The 22,917-nt window shown below is 42.4% G+C and overlaps 5 gene segments (V, D, J or C); all 5 read right to left on the bottom strand.

Moving 5' to 3' along the window:
• Positions 1–976: 976 nt before the first annotated feature.
• Positions 977–1,415, bottom strand: LOC133023073 (immunoglobulin heavy variable 4-38-2-like; the record flags this gene model as incomplete). The annotated part of the segment is given in 2 exon segments: positions 977–1,269; positions 1,360–1,415. Coding segments are annotated over 2 exon segments (336 nt in total), but the record flags the coding sequence as incomplete, so codon positions are not given.
• A 6,564-nt stretch (positions 1,416–7,979) lies between these two features.
• Positions 7,980–8,417, bottom strand: LOC133023072 (Ig heavy chain V region 5A-like). The segment is given in 2 exon segments: positions 7,980–8,284; positions 8,375–8,417. Coding segments are annotated over 2 exon segments (348 nt in total).
• Positions 8,418–13,875: 5,458 nt separating this feature from the next.
• Positions 13,876–14,313, bottom strand: LOC133023575 (immunoglobulin heavy variable 3-53-like). The segment is given in 2 exon segments: positions 13,876–14,180; positions 14,271–14,313. Coding segments are annotated over 2 exon segments (348 nt in total).
• Positions 14,314–16,267: 1,954 nt separating this feature from the next.
• LOC133023169 (immunoglobulin heavy variable 4-38-2-like) lies at positions 16,268–16,696 on the bottom strand (the record flags this gene model as incomplete). The annotated part of the segment is given in 2 exon segments: positions 16,268–16,563; positions 16,654–16,696. Coding segments are annotated over 2 exon segments (339 nt in total), but the record flags the coding sequence as incomplete, so codon positions are not given.
• Positions 16,697–22,053: 5,357 nt separating this feature from the next.
• On the bottom strand, positions 22,054–22,491 carry LOC133023350 (immunoglobulin heavy variable 4-38-2-like). The segment is given in 2 exon segments: positions 22,054–22,358; positions 22,449–22,491. Coding segments are annotated over 2 exon segments (348 nt in total).
• Positions 22,492–22,917: the final 426 nt, after the last annotated feature.

Raw genomic sequence — 22,917 nt, 5'->3', positions numbered from 1 at the left:
GTGAGATGTCAGACCCTGATGGGTAGCACACAACTTATCTAATATTGGATGGATGGAGGTTGTCAGGCAGAGGGTCAAATCAGCCTCACAATATGTTGGATGCATGTTAATGTGTATTGAAAGACATTTAAATTCGTGAAAAAAAAAATATATAAATTATAAAAAATGTAAAAAATTGTCTAATCAACCAAAGATTTTGCGATCCCCGTGCAGTACCTCCGCGGACCCCCTAGGGGTCGCGTACCCCCTGTTGAAGACCTCTGCTCTATATGGTTATTTTGGTTATTTTTACTAATTTAATTGTTTATCAGAGTTCCAAATTTGTACTAAGTTCTTTCATGAGATGTAATCAATAAATTGGCTATCTTGTCCCTTCCTTTGAAGGGTGGTGCCCCGAGGTAACTTTGATAAATTAAATCATTATTTATTATTTATATTTTTAACATGAATATTCAATATTTTACTTTGATAACCAAATTTATTAAATGACGAAAGGCACACCATTTAATGGTTTCACGTTTAATGCATTATTGCATAACAGTAGAATTCAGCAGGAGTCTCTCCAGTTTATTGTCTTACAGTGTAATAGCATTTTACATTATGATGCCATATCTTATAGAATAGAATATAAGTGTCTGCAGAAAGGGGATAAATGGATGGATAAAGCTCATTTACATGATTTGATCAAATTCTGCAACATTCTTTGTTTTAAGACGTGGAGATTCTGCTGCTCTTGAGCAAGGTTGGTGATTTCTTGACATGTTATGCAGGAGGAATGAGTGAACTGATGAAAACAGTTTCTGCAGTTATTAAACCTTCATGAAACGTACTGATTCCTCTTTACAGTAACAGTGAACTGGTCTGAAATCACCAGTGGTCTTTGGGCTCCTCCTCTGGTGGCTTCATGTAACTAGTGTTCAGGCACTGAGGGTTTTTTGTTCAGGTCTGCTGATGGTTTGTATCATTGTGTGTCTCTGGCACAGTAATACACAGCAGTGTCTCCAGGCTGCACGTTCTGTCCTTTTAGAGTTGCTGTGTTGCTGGAAGTGGCTATTTCGATACTGAACTTGTTCTTTAGTGAATCTTTAAAGTATTCGCTCCCTCCACCATGCTTGCTCCCAATCCACTCCAGTCCTTTTCCTGCAGGCTGTCTGATCCAAGCTGTCCAGTAGCCGCTGATAGAATAAGAGACTTGGCAGCTGATGGTCAGAGGTTGACCTGGCTGGACAGTCACAGAGGCTGGCTGCGTCAAAGTTTGACACATTACATCTGTTAAAAGAAGAATGTTTTGTCATAAATCATTAAGTTGTCCTGCAAAAGAAAAAGTGGTGACACTATGACAAATCCAGGGAGACTCACTTGATCCAGCTGCCAACAGCAGCAGCACAGCTACAGGAAACATGGTTAATGGTTGATCTGACGTGCCGTCAACTCCCCTGTCAGTCTGTTGGGAAGTTTTTATAGTTGAGTAACAAGGAAGGTCTCTGAGTTTGCATAGAATCAAGTATACAAATCATCAGTAATGGTGTCACTGGGGGTAATAGAATAGAAGAGGCTGCTCAGTTTTGTTAGATCTGCTCTGGGAAAACATGACAGGGAATCGCCTCTGCTTACTATAAAATATGATCTATTTTGATATCATTATTTACTCAAGTTTAACACATGGAAATCACATTGTAAGGCTGATCTAACCGTTAGCTTTGCTTTTACTGTAAACAATTAAGGCACATATGTATTGTTTTGACATTTCAGGAATGCAATGATTATTTGATAAGGACAAATTTACCATTTTCAATGGGAATATAGATTCTAGGGCAGGAGTGGGCAAACTTTTTGACTCGCGGGCCACATTGGGTTCTAAAATTTCACAGAGGGGCCGGGCCAGGAACAGATGGATGGAGTGTTTTTGTGAACTAATATAAATGACATGGAAAAATCATTACATGAAAGGATTTGGCCTTTACCAAGTAGCAAAGCACTTATTTGAAAGGCCATTTAACAAAAACTCGCCTTCAGGGAAAGGCTTGCTAGCCGTTGCTATTTCAAATGCCCCCCAAAAAACATGCCTTGGTAGATGACTCTTTAATCGCAGTTTGTCTGTGAATTTTTTTTTTGCTGAGTCTGTAAATTAGTCGCCAACCTCTGAGCTGCAGCCACCCATTCTTGCGTTGACTGCTTGCTAGCGTAGTTAGCATGCTTCGTAGCAAAGTGACGGCTGATGTTGTACTCCATGAAAACTGCGACTTTCTCAGCATATCAGGCATACACCCTTCGATTTGACTTCAGTGAAAAAGTATTTTGTTGTCGACTCCGTGTTAAACACTCGGGACTCATTGTCCACTTTTCGTTTCCTTGATCCTCTCATTTTACAGAAGGGCTCACAGTGCAAAGGGAAAAAGTGGGAGATCATGTGCCTTTTCAAGCCCTATAACACCCACACTCCCGGGCAAATTTAATTTAGCTGACGCTTTTATCCAAAGCGACTTACAATTAGTGCATTCAACCCCGAGGGTTCAAACCCAGAACAACAAGAATCAAGAAAGTATGATGTCTTCCTGAATAAAGCAAAACTACAAAGTGCTATAAGTACGTGCCATTTAAGTGCTACTAAATTGATGGTTTAAAAAAACAAAAAAATTTAATTTTTTTTTTTTTAATAAATTTCTTTTTTTTTTTTTTAAATTATTTGGACAAGTTCGGCGGGCCGGATTAAAAAGCCCAACGGGCCGTATATGGCCCGCGGGCCGTACTTTGCCCATGTCTGTTCTAGGGCCATTGCTACGAGTAATCCCGTCCTTGTATAATATGAAGTGATAATTGTGTCTCCTGTGTTCTGGGGAGGAACTCAAACTGAGCATTGACCTACAGGCCAAGGTTCCTCTTCACCAGCCCTGTTTTTGATTCACATGAGTTCAAGATGCAGCCAGGGGGGGGGACTGTGTCCAGTTTGGGGGACTCAGAACTTCTTCTTTACTATTTGCAGATGATATGGTTCTGTTTGCTTCATCAGATTGTGACCTGCATGTGTTCTGGGATGGATTGCAGCTGGGATGACGGTCAGCACCGTTAACTCTGAGGCCATGGTTCTCTGGTAGAAAACAACAGATTCATTCTTTGGGTTGGGACGGAGATTCTACACCAAATGAAGGAGTTTAATTATCTCTGGGTCTTGTTATTGAGTAATGTAGAATTCAGCAGAAGACTTACCGTTAACTTCAGAGCAATGTTGGAGGCTGAAATAACTTTTCCTCATTAACTGTTGAATTATCTGCAACTTTTAGGACTCACTCCTGCAACATTTGCATACATATCTCTCTAGCATGTGTCAGAATGCATTGAAGTGTTTATCTGCCACGCAAGAAAAAGAAAAACACGAGTATCATAAAGACTTGAACACGTTATTGATATAAAAATATGTTTTTCATGTTATTGTAGCAACTTTCATCATATAACAAGGAACTCTTCTTGTAATTAGAATGTACTGTTTATCATCTAACATTGTAAAACAATTCACATCATGATGCCATAACTTATATAATAGAAAATAACTGTGTGCAGAAAGGGGATAAATGGATGGAAAAAGCTCATTTACATGATTTGATCAAGTTCTGCAGCATTCTTGGTTTTAAGACGTGGAGATTCTGCTGCTCTTGAGCAAGGTGGTGATTTCTTGAAATGTTATGTAGGAGGAATGAGTGAACTGATGAAAAGAGTTCCTGCAGTTATAAAACCTTCATGAAACGGACTGATTCCTCTTTACAGTATGTGAACTGGTCTGAAATCACCAGTAGTCTTTGGGCTCCTCCTCTGGTGGCTTCATGTAACTAGTATTCACGCACTGAGGGGTTTTTGTTCAGGTCGGCTGATGGTTTGTATCATTGTGTGTCTCTGGCACAGTAATACACAGCAGTGTCTCCAGGCTGCATGTTCTGTCCCTTTAGAGTCCCTGTTTTGCTGGAAGTGTCTAATTCGATACTGAACTTGTTCTTTAATGAATCTTTATAGAATTCGTTCCCTACACTATCTTTCATTCCAATCCACTCCAGTCCTTTTCCTGCAGGCTGTCTGATCCAAGCTGTGAAGCTGGTGAGAGAATAAGAGACCTGGCAGCTGATGGTCAGAGGTTGACCTGGCTGCACAGTGACAGAGGCTGGCTATGTCAAAGTTTCACACTTCACATCTGTTAAAAGAAGAATGTTTTGTCATAAATCATTAAGTTGTTCTGCAAAAGAAAAAGTGGAGGCTGTATGTCAAACCCAGGGAGACTCACATGATCCAGCTGCCAACAGCAGCAGCACAGCTACAGGTAACATGGTTAATGGTGAATCTGATGTGCCGTCAACTCCCTTGTCAGTCTGTAGGGAAGTTTTTATAGTTGAGTAACAAGGAAGGTCTCTGAGTTTGCATAGAATCAAATATACGAATCATGAGTGATGGTGTCACTTGGGGTAATAGAACAGAATAGGCTGCTCAGTGTTATTAGATCAGCTCTGGAAAACATAACAGGGAATCAACTCTGCTTACTACAAAATATGATTTATTTGAGTTCATTTTTCACTAAATTCAGACACGTTGAGATCAGAATGTGAGGCTGATTAAACCGTTAACTTTGCTTTTAGAGTAAACAGTTAAGGCACATATGTATTGTTTTGACATATCACATTTGTACCTGTAAAACGTGATGATTATTTGATTGGGACAAATTGACCATTATCAATGTGGATACAGATTCTAGGGCCCATTGCTACGATAAATCCCCTTCTTGTATAATATGAAGTGATAATAATGTCTTCTGTGTCCTGTGGAGGAACTCAAACTGAGCATTGACCTACAGGCCAAGTTCCCTCTTCACCAGCCCTGTTTGTGATTCACATGAGTTCGAGACACAGCCAGGGGGGGAGGACTGTGTCCAGTTTGGGGGACTCAGAACTTCCTCTTTGCTATTTGCAGATGATATTGTTCTGTTCGCTTCATCAGATTGTGACATGCATGTGTTCTGGGATGGATTGCAGCTGGGATGACGGTCAGCACCTTTACATCTGAGGCCATGGTTCTCTGCTAGAAAACAACAAAATCATTCTTTGGGTTGGGACGGGGTTCTACACCAAATGAAGGAGTTTAATTATCTCTGGGTCTTGTTAATGAGTAATGTAGAATTCAGCAGGAGACTCTCTAGTTCATTTTTTAACATAAAAAACAAGTTTCACATCATGATGCCATAACTTCTATAATAGAAGATAAGTGTGTGCAGAAAGGGGATAAATGGATGGATAAAGCTAATTTACATGATTTGATCAAGTTCTGCAACATTCTTGGTTTTAAGTCGTGCAGATTCTGCTGCTTTTGAGCAAGGTGGGTGATTTCTTGACATGTTATGCAGGAGGAATGAGTGAACTGATGAAACGAGTTCCTGCAGTTATAAAACCTTCATGAAATGGACTGATTCTGCTTTACAGTAACAGTGAACTAGTCTGAAATCACCAGTAGTCTTTGAGCTCCTCCTCTGGTGGCTTCATGTAACTAGTGTTCAGGCACTGAGGGGTTTTTGTTCAGGTCGGCTGATGGTTTGTATCATTGTGTGTCTCTGGCACAGTAATACACAGCAGTGTCTCCAGGCTGCACATTCTGTCCCTTTAGAACTGAACTTGTTCTTTAGTGAATCTTTATAGTATGAACCTCCTGTATATTTTACCCCAATCCACTCCAGCCCTTTTCCTGCAGGCCGTCTGATCCAAGCTGTCCAGTAGCTGCTGACAGAATAAGAGACCTGGCAGCTGATGGTCAGAGGTTGACCTGGCTGCACAGTCACAGAGGCTGGCTGCGTCAAAGTTTCACACTTCACATCTGTTAAAAGAAGAATGTTTTGTCATAAATCATTAAGTTGTCCTGCAAAAGATAAAGTGGTGACTCTATGACAAATCCAGGGAGACTCAAATGATCCAGCTGCAAGCAGCAGCAGCACAGCTACAGGAAACATGATTAATGGTGAATCTGACGTGCTGTCAACTCCCCTGTCAGTCTGTTGGGATGTTTTTATAGTTGAGTAACAAGGAAGGTCTCTGAGTTTGCATGGAATCAAATATATGAATCATCAGTGATGGTGTCACTGGTGGTAATAGAATAGAATAGGCTGCTCAGTGTTATTAGATCTGCTCTGGGAAAAATGACAGGGAATCACCTCAACTTACTATAAAATATGATGTATTTTGATCTCATTATTAACTCAATTTTAACACGTTTATTTTGTATTTATTTGTTTTTATTCTTTAATAAAAATATTATTATAAAATATTTTGTATTTATTTATTTTTATTCTTTTAGTTGTAAGAGACAGTGACTATAGACAGGATCTTGAAGAAAGCAGTGGATATACATTTGTGATCATGTTGTGAGAGCCCTATAACCACTCAGCTGTATATTTTTCATTTAAAATCTAACGCCAACTGTTATTTATGTAGAAAGCCATGGTTTACACATTTCTCTCAATCTGATTAAGTAAAAAAAAATTCTCATCGTTTAGGTTCCTTTTTTTAATTGTCTTTATTTTGTGATGTTAATTCAGCAACCATCTTTTCTTCAGATCACAATGTTTACTTAAACTGTTCAATCATGAGCTTATTTCAAAAAGCATTATTTTTTTTATATGAATACAAAAAATATTCAGTGTTATTTTATCTGTTCAAAATTGTAATTAGAGGTATTTTTAGATATTAATACTTTTTATTGTAATTTTAGACATGGGGAGGGGGGGGGCTCAACGATTTTCAGTGTTGGAAGAGGATGATATTTAAACACTCAATGAGTGACACAGGGACAGATGCGATGCTTTGTGTACATCTCTGTGGCTTCCTGTGTGACTGTGGCTCTTGAGCACAATAGTAAACAGCAGAGTCTTCAGTCGTCAGGCTGCTCATGTGCAGATAAACCTGGTCCATGTCGTTGTTTCTGGAAATAGTGAAGCGATTCTTGACAGATGCTGAATATAATTTAGAGCTGCCTGACGGAGCAGAAATGCAGGCAACCCACTCCAGGCCTTTTCCTTCAGCTTGTCTGATCCAGCTGATATAAGCAGAGTCATCAGATATCCCTGCATATGTACACGTCAGTTTGTGGGAATCTCCGGGCCGCTTCACCACCGGTTCAGATTCAGTCAGGGTCTGACTGCAAACACCTGAGGAGAAAATCAGTTTGGTTATAGAACAGAGCCGAACATGAGCCTGGTCGACAGCAAGGAAGAGTGCAGAGGTTTGGAATTCACCAGAAATGGCTGACAGCAGTAGAAATGTGAGACATTTAGTTAAAGTCATCATGTACGTTTGATGAACGTCTGGTTGCTGGTTTGGTTTATCATCAGGTTGAAGGGATATTAATTCGGATGGAGGAGCTCATGATTTGCATTGACTCCTCCTCACAATGATGAAACTGTATCGATCAACTGAAGGGATTTCATCTCATTTCTTATTTTACTCGTTTTAACTTTTTGTTCATTATATTATGATGTGAATTACAATTTTTTTTTTATAAATACATAAATATATATACAGATTTAGATATATAATTGTTTCTGTTAGTTTATAAAGAAAGTAAATTATGGTAATTTGTCATCAATTGTAATTTTTTCTTCTCAAAACACGGAAACTTTATTATACTTAATAACTTTTATGTTATTTTTGTAAAAAAAAAAATTAGAGAGTGGATATTGAGACAATCACAAAACACAATTTCTTGTATGTTTTTTATCATTTATCATAAACTAATATTACATCACTCTGACATGATAGTCACAGTGTTGTCAAAGTATTAAAGTGGTATGAAGAGCTACTGTCGAATGACGTTATGACCCATGTCTGATTCCTCTTTACAGTAACAGTGAACTGGTCTGAAATCACCAGTAGTCTTTGGGCTCCTCCTCTGGTGGCTTCATGTAACTAGTGTTCAGGCACTGAGGGGTTTTTGTTCAGGTCGGCTGATGGTTTGTATCATTGTGTGTCTCTGGCACAGAAATACACAGCAGTGTCTCCAGTCTGCATGTTCTGTCCCTTTAGAGTCCCTGTGTTGCTGGAAGAGTCCGAGTCGATACTGAACTTGTTCTTTAATGAATCTTTATAGTATACGTTCCCACGATATTTCATCCCAATCCACTCCAGTCCTTTTCCTGCAGGCTGTCTGATCCAACCTGTGTAGTAGCTGCTGACAGTATAAGAGACCTGGCAGCTGATGGTCAGAGGTTGACCTGGCTGCACAGTCACAGAGGCTGGCTGCCTCAAAGTTTCACACTTCACATCTGTTAAAAGAAGAATGTTTTGTCATAAATCATTAAGTTGTCCTGCAAAAGAAAAAGTGGTGCCTCTCTGACAAATCCAGGGAGACTCACATGATCCAGCTTCCAACAGCAGCAGCACAGCTACAGAAAACATGGTTAATGGTGAATCTGACGTGCCATCAACTCCCCTGTCAGTCTGTTGGGAAGTTTTTATAGTTGAGTAACAAGGAAGGTCTCTGAGTTTGCATAGAATAAAATATATGAATCATCAGTGATGGTGTCACTGGGGGTAATAGAAAATAATAGGCTGCTCAGGGTTATTAGATCAGCTCTGGGAAAACATGACAGGGAATCACCTCTGCTTACAATAAAATATGATGTATTGGATTTCATTTTTTACTAAATTCAGACATGTTGAAGTCACATTGTGAGGCTGATTAAACCGTTAGCTTTGCTTTTACAAAAAATAATTAAGGAACATTTGTGTCGTTTTGACATTTCAGAAATGCAATGATTTTTGATTTGGACAGATTTAACATTATCAGTGGGAATACAGATTCTAGGGCTATTGCTACGAGCAATCCCGTCCTTGTATGATATGAAGCTATAATCTGTCTTCTGTGTTCTGGGGAGGAACTCAAATTGAGCATTGACCTACCGGCCAAGATCCCTCTTCACCAGCCCTGTTTGTGATTCAAATGAGTTCCAGATGCAGCCAGGGTGAGGACTGTGTCCAGTTTGGGGGACTAAGAACTTCTTCTTTGCTATATGCAGATGATGTGGTTCTTTTTGCTTCATCAGATTGTGACCTGCATGTGATCTGGGATGGATTGCAGCTGGGAAGACGGTCAGCACCTTTAACTCTGAGGCCATGGTTCTCTGCTAGAAAACGATGGATTCATTCTTTGGGTTGGGACAGAGATTCTACATCAAATGAAGGAGTTTAATTATCTCTGGATCTTTTTAATAAGTAAGGTAGAACTCAGCAGGAGACTCTGTAGTTTACAATCTAACATTGTAAAAACGATTCACATCATGATGTGATATGTTATATAAGAGAATATAAGTGTGTGCAGAAAGGGGATAGATGATGGATAAAGCTCATTTACATGATTTGATCAAGTTCTGCAACATTCTAGGTTTTAAAATGTGGAGATTCTGCTGCTCTTGAGCAAGGTGGGTGAGTTCTTGACATGTTATGCAGGAGGAATGAGTGAACTGATGAAAAGTTTTTCTGCAGTTATAAAACCTTCATGAAACGGACTGATTCCTCTTTACAGTAGCAGTGAACTGGTCTGAAATCACCAGTAGTCTTTGGGCTCCTCCTCTGGTGGCTTCATGTATCTAGTGTTCAGGCACTGAGGGTTTTTTGTTCAGGTCGGCTGATGGTTTGTATCATTGTGTGTCTCTGGCACAGTAATACACAGCAGTGTCTCCAGGCTGCACGTTCTGTCCCTTTAGAGTCACTGTGTTGCTGGAAGAGTCTTAGTCGATACTGAACTTGTTCTTTAGTGAATCTTTATAGTATGTGGTCCCTCCAGCCCTGCTTCCAATCCACTCCAGTCCTTTTCCTGCAGGCTGTCTGATCCAATGTGTGTAGTAGCTGCTGAGAGAATAAGAGACCTGGCAGCTGATGGTCAGAGGTTGACCTGGCTGCACAGTCACAGAGGCTGGCTGCGTCAAAGTTTCACACTTCACATCTGTTAAAAGAAGAATGTTTTGTCATGAATCATTAAGTTGTCCTGCAAAAGAAAAAGTGGTGACTCTATGACAAATCCAGGGAGACTCACATGATCCAGCTGCCAACAGCAGCAGTACAGCGACAGGAAACATGGTTAATGGTGAATCTGACGTGCCGTCAACTCCCCTGTCAGTCTGTTGGGAAGTTTTTATAGTTGTGTAACAAGAAAGATCTCTGAATTTGCATAGAATCAAATATAAGAATCATCAGTGATGGTGTCTCTGGGGTTAATAGAATAGAATAGGCTGCTCAGTGTTATTAGATCAGCTCTGATGAAAACATGACAGGGAATCACCTCTGCTTACTATCAAATATAAAGTATTTGGATCTCATTAGTTACTCAATTTTATCACATTGAAATCACATTGTAAGGCTGATTAAACTGTTAGCTTTGCTTTCACAGTCAACAATTAAGGCAAATATGAATTGTTGTGACGTTTCAAAAATGCAATGATCCCATTATCAATTGGAATACAGATTCTAGAGCCATTGCTACGAGCAATACCGTTGTTGTATAATATGAAGTGATAATTGTTTTGTCTGTGTTCTGATGGGGGGAACTTAAACTGAGCATTGACTTACAGGCCAAGGTCCCTCTTCACCAGCCCTATGTCGGGACCGGATATTTGGGAACTATAGTTCGGCTTACATGTGTAGTCCAAACCTGGAGCACATGTTCTTTGTTCTGGATACAAACCAGAGCCTTCAGAACTCAGTCTCCCAGGGTGCTTTAACATCACACAGAGGTGTGGAAACCGACTGGGAACAAAAGTTTCAACCACTATTGGTCACTCTGGGCCCCATGATCCATGAGGTCACCAGGCCAATATAAGTCAAGTCCCCCCTTGCTTTTTCCTCTTTCTATGCAACCCCCCGAGAGGAGAAGTGAGGCTGTCCAGCTCACTTGCTCTTTCAACTCCAGTCAACTCTCTAAGAGGAGCCCACCTTCCTTTCTGCTCAACTTCAAAGGAGGAGAGGTGCAGCTTGCAGCTCACCTCACCATGTAGACCTCCTCCCAATCCAAGCTCTACCAACCTTCAAGCAGGCCTGACTGGAGTTCACTGCTAAAACCTTCAGAAAGGCAGCTACGCATAAGCTTACCTGAGAACTTCAAACAGCACAAGAGTTGCATCGCACAGCAGGACGACAACAGGAGCCGCAACCCAGCAAGACGACTTCACTGGACTTCGAACAGCACATCCACCTTTTTTTCCTTTTTAATGGGCGGGTAACACAACTGGTCTGGGTTATTAGTTTGATTTGTGTTGCTGTGATATTTTGTTTACAAGTTATTTGAAAGTTAATGTAAGTTATGTAATGCTCTTCACAGTTTTTTTCTGACTGCATCTGGTAACTTTCTCTGAATTGTCACCAACACACACAGACACACACTTATATCTCCACACACATCTCTCTGAGCCCGCTACATGTCGTAAACATACTAGGGGGCGATGGTTTATTTCCCTCATAGGGGCCAGCCACCATTTTGAAAGCACACTCACTCACACCGACACCCACATGCACGCACGCATACTCACAATACACATATTTATATCATAAGTATACTTTTAGTAACTTGGGTATTTATACTTTAGTATCTTCATAATAAATGTTTTCTTTCACAAATGTTTTAATGAATGTTGCATAAGTGTGAATTTTGCCAACCTCTACACTGTCGTACTTAGTTCTTTCATGAGACTTAATCAATAAAGGAGACTCTTGTTTATCGTCTAACAACGTAAAAACGTTTCACATCATGATGCCATAACTTATATAATAGTAAGTGTCTGCAGAAAGGGGATACATAGATGGATAACGCTCATTTACATGATTTGATCAATTCTCCAACATTCTTGGTTTTAAGTCGTGGAGATTCTGCTGCTCTGGAGCAAGGTGGGTGATTTCTTGACATGTCGTGCTGGAGGAATTAATAAACTTTTATATTATTTTTGTAAAAAAATTATATCTAGGGTAACTAATGGATTTTGAGACCATCAGAAAACACAATTTCAAGTCTGTTTTTATTATTTATCATGACCTAAAGTATACACACTGACATGTAAGTCGCTGTGATGTCAGAGTATTAAAAGTGGTATCAATAGTTACTGTTAAATGACGTTATGACCCATGTCTGATTCCTCTTTACAGTAACAGTGGACTGGTCTGAAATCACCAGTAGTCTTTGGGCTCCTCCTCTGGTGGCTTCATGTAACTAGTGTTCAGGCACTGAGGGGTTTTTGTTCAGGTCGGCTGATGGTATGTATCATTGTGTGTATCTGGCACAGTAATACACAGCAGTGTCTCCAGACTGCACGTTTTGTCGCTTTAAAATCGTTGTGTTGCTAGAAGTGTCTAATTCGATACTGAACTTGTTCTTTAGTGAATCTTTATAGTATGAATAGTGTGAACTTTTTATCCCAATCCACTCCAGTCCTTTTCCTGCAGGCTGTCTGATCCAAGCTGCGTAGTAGCTCCCAAAAGAAAAAGAGACCTGGCAGCTGATGGTCAGAGGTTGACCTGTCACAGAGGCTGGCTGCGTCAAAGTTTCACACTTCACATCTGTTAAAAGAAGAATGTTTTGTCATAAATCATTAAGTTGTCAAGCAAAAGAAAAAGTGGTGACTCTATGACAAGTCCAGGGAGACTCACATGATCCAGCTGCCAACAGCAGCAGCACAGCTACAGGAAACATGGTTAATGGTGAATCTGACGTGCCGTCAACTCCCATGTCAGTCTGTTGGGAAGTTTTTATAGTTGAGCAACAAGGAAGGTCTCTGAGTTTGCATAGAATCAAATTTACGAATCATCAGTGATGGTGTCACTTTTTGGAGAGGAACTCAAACTGAGTATTGACCCACAGGCCAAGGTCCCTCTTCACCAGCCCTGTTTGTGATTCACATGAGTTCCAGATGCAGCCAGGGGGGGGGGGAACTGTGTCCAGTTTTGGGGACTCAGAACTTCCTCTTTGCTCTTTGCAGATGATATGGTTCTGTTCACTTCATCAGATTGTGACCTGCATGTGTTCTAGGATCGATTGCAGCTGGGATGACGTTCAGCACCGTTAACTCTGAGGCCATGGTTCTCTGCTAGAAAACAACAGATTCATTATATGGGTTGGGACGGAGATTCTACACTGAATGAAGGAGTTTAATTTTATCTGGGTCTTTTTAATGAGTAAGGTCGAATTCAGCAGGAGACTGACAGTTTAGAACAATGTTGGAGGCTGAAATAACTTTTCCTCATTAACTGTTGACTTATTTGCAACTTTTAGGACTCACTCCTGCAACATTTCCTATACATGACTTTCTAGCATCTGTTAAAATGCATGGAAGTGTTGAGCTGCTACGGCAGAAAATGATTAACATATGTATCATAAAGACTTGATCTTGTTATTGTTATAAAAATATGTTTTTCATGTTATTGTAGCAACTTTCATCACATAACAAGGAACTCTTCTTGTCATTAGAATGAACTGTTTATTGTCTAACATCGTAAAAACGTTTCACATCATGATGCCATAACTTATATAACAGAATATAAGTGTGTGCAGAAAGGGGATAAATGGATGGATTAAGCTCATTTACATGATTTGATCAAGTTCTGCAACATTCTCGTTTTTAAGACGTGGAGATTCTGCTGCTCTTGAGCAAGGTGGGTGATTTTTTGACATGTTATGCAGAAGGAATGAGTGAAGTGATGAAAAGAGTTCCTGCAGTTAATAAAACGTTCATGAAACTGAATGATTCCTGTTTACAGTAACAGTGAACTGGTCTGAAATCACCAGTAGTCTTTGGGCTCCTCCTCTGGTGGCTTCATGTAACTAGTGTTCAGGCACTGAGGGGTTTTTGTTCAGGTCGGCTGATGGTATGTATCATTGTGTGTATCTGGCACAGTAATACACAGCAGTGTCTCCAGGCTGCATGTTCTGTCCCTTTAGAGTCACTGTCTTGCTGGAAGTGTCTAATTCGATACTGAACTTGTTCTTTAATGAATCTTTATAGTATTCGTTCCCTCCACTATCGTTCATCCCAATCCACTCTAGTCCTTTTCCTGCACGCTGTCTGATCCAAGCTGTCCAGCTGCCAAGATCATAAGAGACCTGGCAGCTGATGGTCAGAGGTTGACCTGGCTGCACAGTCACAGAGGCTGGCTGCGTCAAAGTTTCACACTTCACATCTGTTAAAAGAATAATGTTTTGTCATAAATCATTCAGTTGTCCTGCAAAAGAAAAAGTGGTGACTCTATGACAAATCCAGGGAGACTCACATGATCCAGCTGCCAACAGCAGCAGCACAGCTACAGGAAACATGGTTAATGGTGAATCTGACGTGGCGTCAACTCCCCTGTCAGTCTGTTGGGAAGTTTTTATAGTTGAGTAACAAGGAAGGTCTCTGAGTTTGCATAGAATCAAATATACGAATCATCAGTGATGGTGTCACTGGGGGTAATAGTATAGAATAGGCTACTCAGTGTTGTTAGATCAGCTCTGGGTAAACATGACAGGGAATCACCTCTGCTTAATATAAAATATGGTTTATTTTGATCTCATTATTAACTCAATGTTATCACGTTTATCAACTTATTTTTATTTTTTATTCTTTTATTTGTAAGAGACTGTGACTACAGCCAGGAACTGGAGGAAAGTAAGGGATATACATGTGTGTTCAAGTTGTGAGAGCTCTATAACCACTCAGCTATATATTTTTCATTTAAAAACTAACGGCAACTGTCATTAATGTAGAAAGCCATGATTAACACACATCTCTCAGTCTGATCAAGTAAAAGAAAAATCGAGTTTACTCTCCTTTTTTTAATTGTCTTTATTTTGTGATATTGACTCAGCAACCATCTTTTCTTCAGATCACAATGTTGAATAAAACTGTAAAATCATGAGCCTAGTTTAAAAAGCAGTATTCAATTCATAAATACAAATCATGTTCAGTGCTCTTTAATCTGTTTAAAATTTTAATTGGAGGTACTTTATGGTATTGATACTTTTTATTGTAATTTAAGACATGGGGGGAGGGAGCTACAACGATTTTCAGTGTTGGAAGAGGATATTTAAACACTCAATGAGTGACACAGGGACAGATGCAATGCTTTTTGTACAGCTCTGTGCTTCCTGTGTTACTGTGGCTCTCGAGCACAATAATAAACAGCAGAGTCTTCAGTTGTCAGGCTGCTCATGTGCAGATACACCTGGTCCATGTCGTTGTTTCTGGAAATTGTGAAGCGATTCTTGACAGATGCTGAATAATATTTATCAGATCCTGACGGAGCAGAAATGTAGGCAACCCACTCCAGGCCTTTTCCTTCACGTTGTCTGATCCAGCTGATAAGAGCAGAGTCATCAGATATTCCTGCATATGTACACGACAGTTTGTGGGATTCTCCGGGCCGCTTCACCGCCGGTTCAGATTCAGTCAGAGTCTGACTGCAAACACCTGAGGAGAAAATCAGTTTGGTTATAGGACAGAGCCGAACATGAGCCTGGACGACAACAAGGAAGAGTGCAGAGGTTTGGAATTCACCAGAAATGGCTGACAGCAGCAGAAATGTGAGACATTTAGTTAAAGTCATCATGTTCGTTTGTTGAACGTCTGGTCGGTGGTTTGGTTTGTCATCAGGTTGATGGGAGATTAATACAGATGGAGGAGCTCATGATTTGCATTGACTCCTCCTCACAATGATGAAAATGTATCGATCAACTGAAGGGATTTTATATAATTTCTTATTTGACTCGTTTTAACTTTTTGTTCATTCATTTATGTTATTTACAAAATGATTTACATGAATATACTTACATTTGTCGGTGTGTTAAATATACATATATGTGTGTAATATTGTCTCGGTTAGTACCTAATGAAATTAAATTATGGTTATTTGTCATCAATTAAAATTTTTTCTTTTAATAAATTACTGAAACTTTATATTTATTTACTTTTATATCATTTTTTTTAAATATTAATATCAGAGTAACTAATGGATGTGACACAATCAGAAAACATAATTTCTTGTATTTTTTTTATTATTTATCATGAACTAAAATTATACACAGTGACATGTCAGAGTATTAAAAGTGGCATCAATAGTTACCTTTAAATTAACATGTGATCCATATCTGATTCCCCTTTACAGTAACAGTGAACTGGTCTGAAATCACCAGTAGTCTTTGGGCTCCTCCTCTGGTGGCTTCATGTAACTAGTGTTCAGGCACTGAGGGGATTTTGTTCAGGTCGGCTGATGGTGTGTATCATTGTGTGTCTGGCACAGTAATACACAGCAGTGTCTCCAGGCTGCACGTTCTGTCCCTTTAGAGACACTGTGTTGCTGGAAGGGTCTACATCGATACTGAACTTGTTCTTTAATGAATCTTTATAGTATACGCTCCCATCACCATGTTTCCACCCAATCCACTCCAGTCCTTTTCCCGCAGGCTGTCTGATCCAAGCTGTCCAGTAGCTGGTGACAGAATAAGAGACCTGGCAGCTGATGCTCAGAGGTTGACCAGGCTGCACAGTCACAGAGGCTGGCTGCGTCAAAGTTTCACACTTCACATCTGTTAAAAGAAGAGTGTTTTGTTATAAATCATTAAGTTGTCCTGCAAAAGAAAAAGTGGTGACTCTATGACAAATCCAGGGAGACTCACATGATCCAGCTGCCAACAGCAGCAGCACAGCTACAGGAAGCATGGTTAATGGTGAATCTGACGTGCCGTTAACTCCCCTGTCAGTCTGATGGGAAGTTTTTATAGTTGAGTAACAAGGAAGGTCTCTGAGTTTGCATAGAATCAAATTTACGAATCATCGGTGATGGTGTCACTGGGGGTAATAGAATAGAATAGGCTGCTCAGTGTTATTAGATCGGCTCTGAAAACATGTCAGGGAATCAACTCTGCTTACTATAACATTTGATGTATTTGATCTCATTATTTACTCAATTTGAACACATTGAAATCACATTGTAAGGGTGATTAAACCGTTAGCTTTGCTTTTATAGTAAACAATTAAGGCACATATGTATTGTTTGGACGTTCTAGAAATGCAATGATCCCTATTTCAATGGGAATACATATTCTAGTTCCATTGGTACGAGCAATCCCGGCCTTATATAATATGAAGTGATAATTGTGTCTCCTGTGTTCTGGGAAGAACTCAAACTGAGCATTGACCTACAGGCCAAGGTCCTCTTCACCAGCCCTGTTTTTTATTCAGATGAGTTCAAGATGCAACCAGGGGGGGGGGGTGAGTCCAGTTTGAGGGACTCAGAACTTCCTCTTTGCTATTTGCTGATGATATGGTTCTGTTTTCAGCAGATTGTGATCTAAATGTGTTCTGGGATGGATTGCAGCTGGGATGACGGTCAGCACCTTTAACTCTGAGGCCATGGTTCTCTGCTAGAAAGCAACGGACTCATTTCTTGGGTTGGGACAGAGATTCTACACCAAATTAAGGAGTTTAATTATCTCTGGGTGTTGTTAATTAGTAAGGTAGAACTCAGCAGGAGACTCTGTCGTTTACAATCTAGCATTGTAAAAAACGTTTCACATAATGATGCCCAAACTTATATAATAGAAAATAAGTGTGTTCAGAATGGGGTTAAATGGATGGATAAAGCTAATTTACATGATTTGATCAAGTTCTGCAACATTCTTGGTTTTAAGTCGTGGAGATTCTGCTGCTCTTGATCAAGGTGGGTGATTTCTTGACATTTTATGCAGGAGGAATGAGTGAAGTGATGAAAAGAGTTCCTGCAGTTATAAAACCTTCATGAAACGGACTGATTCCTCTTTACAGTAACAGTGAACTGGTCTGAAATCACCAGTAGTCTTTGGGCTCCTCCTCTGGTGGCTTCATGTAACTAGTGTTCAGGCACTGAGGGGTTTTTGTTCAGGTCGGCTGATGGTTTGTATCATTGTGTGTCTCTGGCACAGTAATACACAGCAGTGTCTCCAGGCTGCACGTTCTGTCCCTTTAGAGTCACTGTTTTGCTGGAGGTGTCAAATTCGATACTGAACTTGTTCTTTAGTGAATCTTTATAGTATGTGCTGTATCCACCACCCCCGAATCCAATCCACTCAAGTCCTTTTCCTGCAGGCTGTCTGATCCAAGCTGTACCGTAGCTGCTGAGAGAATAAGAGACCTGACATCTGATGGTCAGAGGTTGACCTGGCTGCACAGTCAGAGAGGCTGGCTGCGTCAAAGTTTCACACTTCACATCTGTTAAAAGAAGAATGTTTTGTCATAAATCATTAAGTTGTTCAGCAGAAGAAAAAAGTGATGACTCTATGACAAATCCAGGGAGACTCACATGATCCAGCTGCCAACAGCAGCAGCACAGCTACAGGAAACATGGTTAATGGTGAATCTGACGTGCCGTCAACTCCCCTGTCAGTCTGTTGGGAAGTTTTTATAGTTGAGTAACAAGGAAGGTCTCTGAATTTGCATAGAATCAAATGTACAAATCATCAGTGATGCTGTCAATGGGGGTAATAGAATAGAATAGGCTGCTCAGTGTTATTAAATCAGCTCTGGGAAAACATGACAGGGAATCACCTCTGCTTACAATAAAATATGGTGTATTTTGATATCATTATTAACTCAAGTTTTATACATTGACATCACATTGTAAGGCTGATTAAACCGTTAGCGTTGCTTTGACAGTATTTAATTAAGGCACATATTTATTGTTTTAACATTTCAGCAATGCAATTATTTTTTATTTAGACAAATTTACCATTATCAATGGGAATACTGTGGCGTGCACTCATGGGTGTGTCCTCTCACCCAGTGGGTCGATGGGAAATGTAAAGTCTGTAGCTATATATACTTCCCGTATGGGGAACATGTGCCTGTTCTTCCTGACTACTGATTAAACAACAGTAAGCAGTACCTGCGTCTCTGCCTTTCCTTGTCCTGCCACATTGGTGACCCCGTTTTTTTGAACATGTTCGAGGTGAAGGAGGATAGTGTCCCTTCCTCATCGGGGGAAGACGTTTTTCTTCCCCGGCTCCCGTGGACCGTGTCTCCACGACGACCATGGCGCAGCAGCTTCCAGGATCGAACAGCTCCGCGGAGCACGTTAAGCTCCCGGAGTTTTGGCAGAACGACCCCGCGCCGTGGTTTCAGCACATCGAGGCTCTCTTCCATCTGCAAGGAGTAACGGCAGACGACTCCAGGTATTTTTTGGTGGTCGCGGCTTTGGACCAGCAATCCACCCGGTGCGTGATGCAGCTCCTGCGAGCCCCGCCGCTGCGGGGAAAGTACACCGCCATCAAGCAGCTTCTCCTCCGGCGCTACAGCTTGTCAGCCGCGGAGAGAGCGGACAAGCTACTGTCGCTTCCCGGTTTGGGTGATGGTTCGGCAGTGGACCTGATGGACGAGATGCTGTCGTTGCTGGGCTCCGAGGATGAGGGTTTCCTGTTCCCGCACATCTTTCTGCGCCAGCTCCCGCTGCAGGTGCGCGCAGCCCTCGCCAACTCTTCCTGTTTGGCGGCCGGCGACTTCCGTGGATTAGCTGAGGAGGCGGACCGGATCCTGCTGACTTCGAGGAACGTCTCCGTGCAGAGTGTGGCCGTGGAGTCCTCGCAGTCGACGTTGGAGAACGAGGTTCCGGCAGTGACGGCTGCAGTCTCCACCCGCACACAGCGCGGCCAGCTGTGTTTCTTCCATCAGCGCTTCGGCAGCAAGGCGCGCCGCTGCGTTCCTCCGTGCGCGTTCCAGGCACCGGGAAACGGAAGAGCCGGCGCTCGGTAGCAGCCGTGGGCGCTGGTGATCAAGAGGAGCTGCTGTTCGTTCATGACTCCATATCAGGTAATCAGTTCTTGGTGGACTCCGGCTCGCAGAAGAGCCTTCTCCCTCCTGCAGCTACGGACCTCTCGGCCCGTGGCAGTGGTCCGCGTCTGACAGCGGCTAACGGCTCGGCTATAGAGACGTTTGGTACCAAGTCTGTGACTGTGTGTTTCAATGGACGCAAATTTCTGTGTGATTTTGTTGTAGCCTCCATTACGGTTCCTATTATCGGAGCAGATTTTCTGTGCACTAATGGGTTGTTAGTGGATGTAACTAATCGCAGGCTCATTGATGCTGTGTCTTTTGCGTCTTTTCCGTGTCAGTCAGGGGGACCCGGGCCGTTAACACACGCTAATTTTGCGGCGTCAAAGGATGTCTTCCAGCACTTACTGGCGGAATTTCCTTCGCTGACAACGCCCGCATTTTCTGCCGCGGTTACTAAACACGGCGTGGAACATTTCATTCCCACTGCGGGTACGCCCGTTTTCGCACGTTCGCGTCGCCTCGACACCGTGAAGTTAGCCACCGCGAAGGAGGAGTTTGCTACCATGGAGCGTTTGGGGATCGTTAGGCGGTCCAACAGCCCGTGGGCTTCACCGCTCCACATGGTGCCCAAGGCGGATGGTTCTTGGCGGCCGTGCGGCGACTTCCGCCGTTTAAATAACATTACGGCCCATGACCGTTACCCAATTCCGCATGTTCAGGATTTTTCGATTCGTCTGGCGGGCATGACAATTTTTTCTAAAATCGATTTGGTGCGAGGTTATCATCAGGTGCCTGTGCGGGCAGAGGACGTGCCCAAGACTGCTGTCATTACGCCGTTTGGGCTTTTCGAGTTCCTGCGGATGCCGTTCGGCCTTAAAGGCGCAGCGCAGACGTTTCAGCGATTGATGGACTCGGTGCTACGTGACCTCGCGTTTGTTTTCGTCTATTTGGACGACATCTTGGTGGCCAGCTCGTCGGCTGATGAACATTTGTCGCACCTTAGGCAGGTTTTCCAGCGCCTTGATGGGCATGGTCTCATTGTCAACACAGCCAAGTGCCAGTTTGGGCTGTCTGTCATAGACTTTTTGGGCCATCGCATTTCATCGCAGGGTGCGGTTCCTTTGCCCTCGAAGGTGCATGCAGTTGCGGATTTTCCCCGTCCGGTCTCGGTCAGGTCGCTACAGGAGTTTTTGGGCATGGTTAACTTTTACAATCGTTTCTTGCCGCGTGCGGCCCAACTCCTGCAACCATTGTATGGTGCTTTGAAGCTTAAGAAAGCCAAGGACCAGGTTGATTGGACCCCTGTGGGGATCCAGGCTTTTGAGGGGGCTAAGGCTGCCCTGGCTAACGCGGCGCTTCTGGCGCACCCCGCGTCTCGGGCGCCCATCGCCCTCACGACCGATGCTTCAGATGTGGCTGTTGGTGCAGTTGTTGAACAGCGGGTTGCGGGTGCGTGGCAGCCCCTTGCATTTTTTAGCCGCGGTTTGCGAGACAGTGAGCGAAAATACAGTGTGTTTGACCGGGAACTGTTAGCGTTGTACCTGGCTACGCGTCATTTCCGTTTCCTGCTGGAAGGCCGCCCTTTCACAGCCTTTGTTGACCACAAACCATTGACGTTTGCTATGGCAAAGGTGACAGAGCCATGGTCTGCTCGCCAGCAGCGCCATCTAGCGGCGATCTCCGAATTCACAACGGACATCCAACATGTGGCGGGTAAAGCGAACCCGGTTGCAGACTGCCTGTCGCGGGTGTTGGTGTGCCCTGTGCATCTTGGGGTTGATTTTTCCGCTCTGGCTGCCGATCAACCTGGGGACCCGGGTATCGTTGCACTGAGAGCTGCGAGTACCGGTCTGAAGCTGGAGGAGGCAGTTGTGCAAAATGGTGGGCCTGCCCTCCTTTGCGACGTCTCCACGGGCCGCCCCCGCCCGGTGGTGCCGGTTGCTTGGCGCCGTCGGGTCTTTGATATGGTGCACTCTCTTTCTCATCCGGGTGTCCGGGCGTCGGTGAAGTTGGTGTCTTCGAAGTTTGTGTGGCCTGGCCTTCGCAAAGAGGTCAAGGAGTGGGCGGCCACATGTGTGGCGTGTCAGCGAGCTAAAGTTCACCAGCACACTAGGGCGCCCCTCGAGCCATTTTTGATTCCAGCCAGGCGTTTTGATCATGTGCATATCGACCTTGTGGGGCCTCTTCCCCCTTCCCAGGGTTTTACACATCTCCTTACCATGGTAGATCGGACCACTAGGTGGCCAGAGGCAGAGGTCTGCTGATGGTTTGTATCATTGTGTGTCTCTGGCACAGTAATACACAGCAGTGTCTCCAGGCTGCATGTTCTGTCCCTTTAGAGTCACTGTTTTGCTGGAAGTGTCTAATTCGATACTGAACTGGTTCTTTAGTGAATCTTTATAGTATGAATCTCCTGTATATTTGCTCCCAATCCACTCCAGTCCTTTTCCTGCAGGCTGTCTGATCCAAGCTGTCCAGTAGCCGCTGAGAGAATAAGAGACCTGGCAGCTGATGGTCAGAGGTTGACCTGGCTGCACAGTCACAGAGGCTGGCTGCGTCAAAGTTTCACACTTCACATCTGTTAAAAGAAGAATGTTTTGTCATAAATCATTAAGTTGTCCTGCAAAAGAAAAAGTGGTGACTCTATGACAAATCCAGGGAGACTCACATGATCCAGCTGCCAACAGCAGCAGCACAGCTACAGGAAACATGGTTAATGGTGAATCTGACGTGCCGTCAACTCCCCTGTCAGTCTGTTGGGAAGTTTTTATAGTTGAGTAACAAGGAAGGTTTCTGAGTTTGCATAGAATCAAATACACGAATCATCAGTGATGCTGTCACTGGGGGTAATAGAATAGAATCGGCTGCTCAGTGTTATTAAATCAGCTCTTTGAAAACAAGACAGGGAATCACCTCTGCTTTCTCGATAAAGATGATGTGTTTTGATCTCATTATTAACTCAATTTTGACACGTTTATTTATTCATTTTTATTTTGTATTCTTTTATTTGTGAGAGAAAGTGACTACAGACAGGAACTTGAGGAAAGTAGTGGATATACATTTGTGGTCATGTGTGAATGCCCTATAACCACTCAGCTATATATTTTTCATTTAAAATCTCAAGGCAACGGTCATTT

The sequence above is a fragment of the Limanda limanda genome, chromosome 17 (genome assembly GCF_963576545.1).
Source record: "Limanda limanda chromosome 17, fLimLim1.1, whole genome shotgun sequence".
Classification (NCBI taxonomy): domain Eukaryota; kingdom Metazoa; phylum Chordata; class Actinopteri; order Pleuronectiformes; family Pleuronectidae; genus Limanda; species Limanda limanda.
The sequence above is the reverse complement of the archived record's forward strand: the minus strand, read 5'-3'. Positions and strand labels throughout refer to the sequence as shown.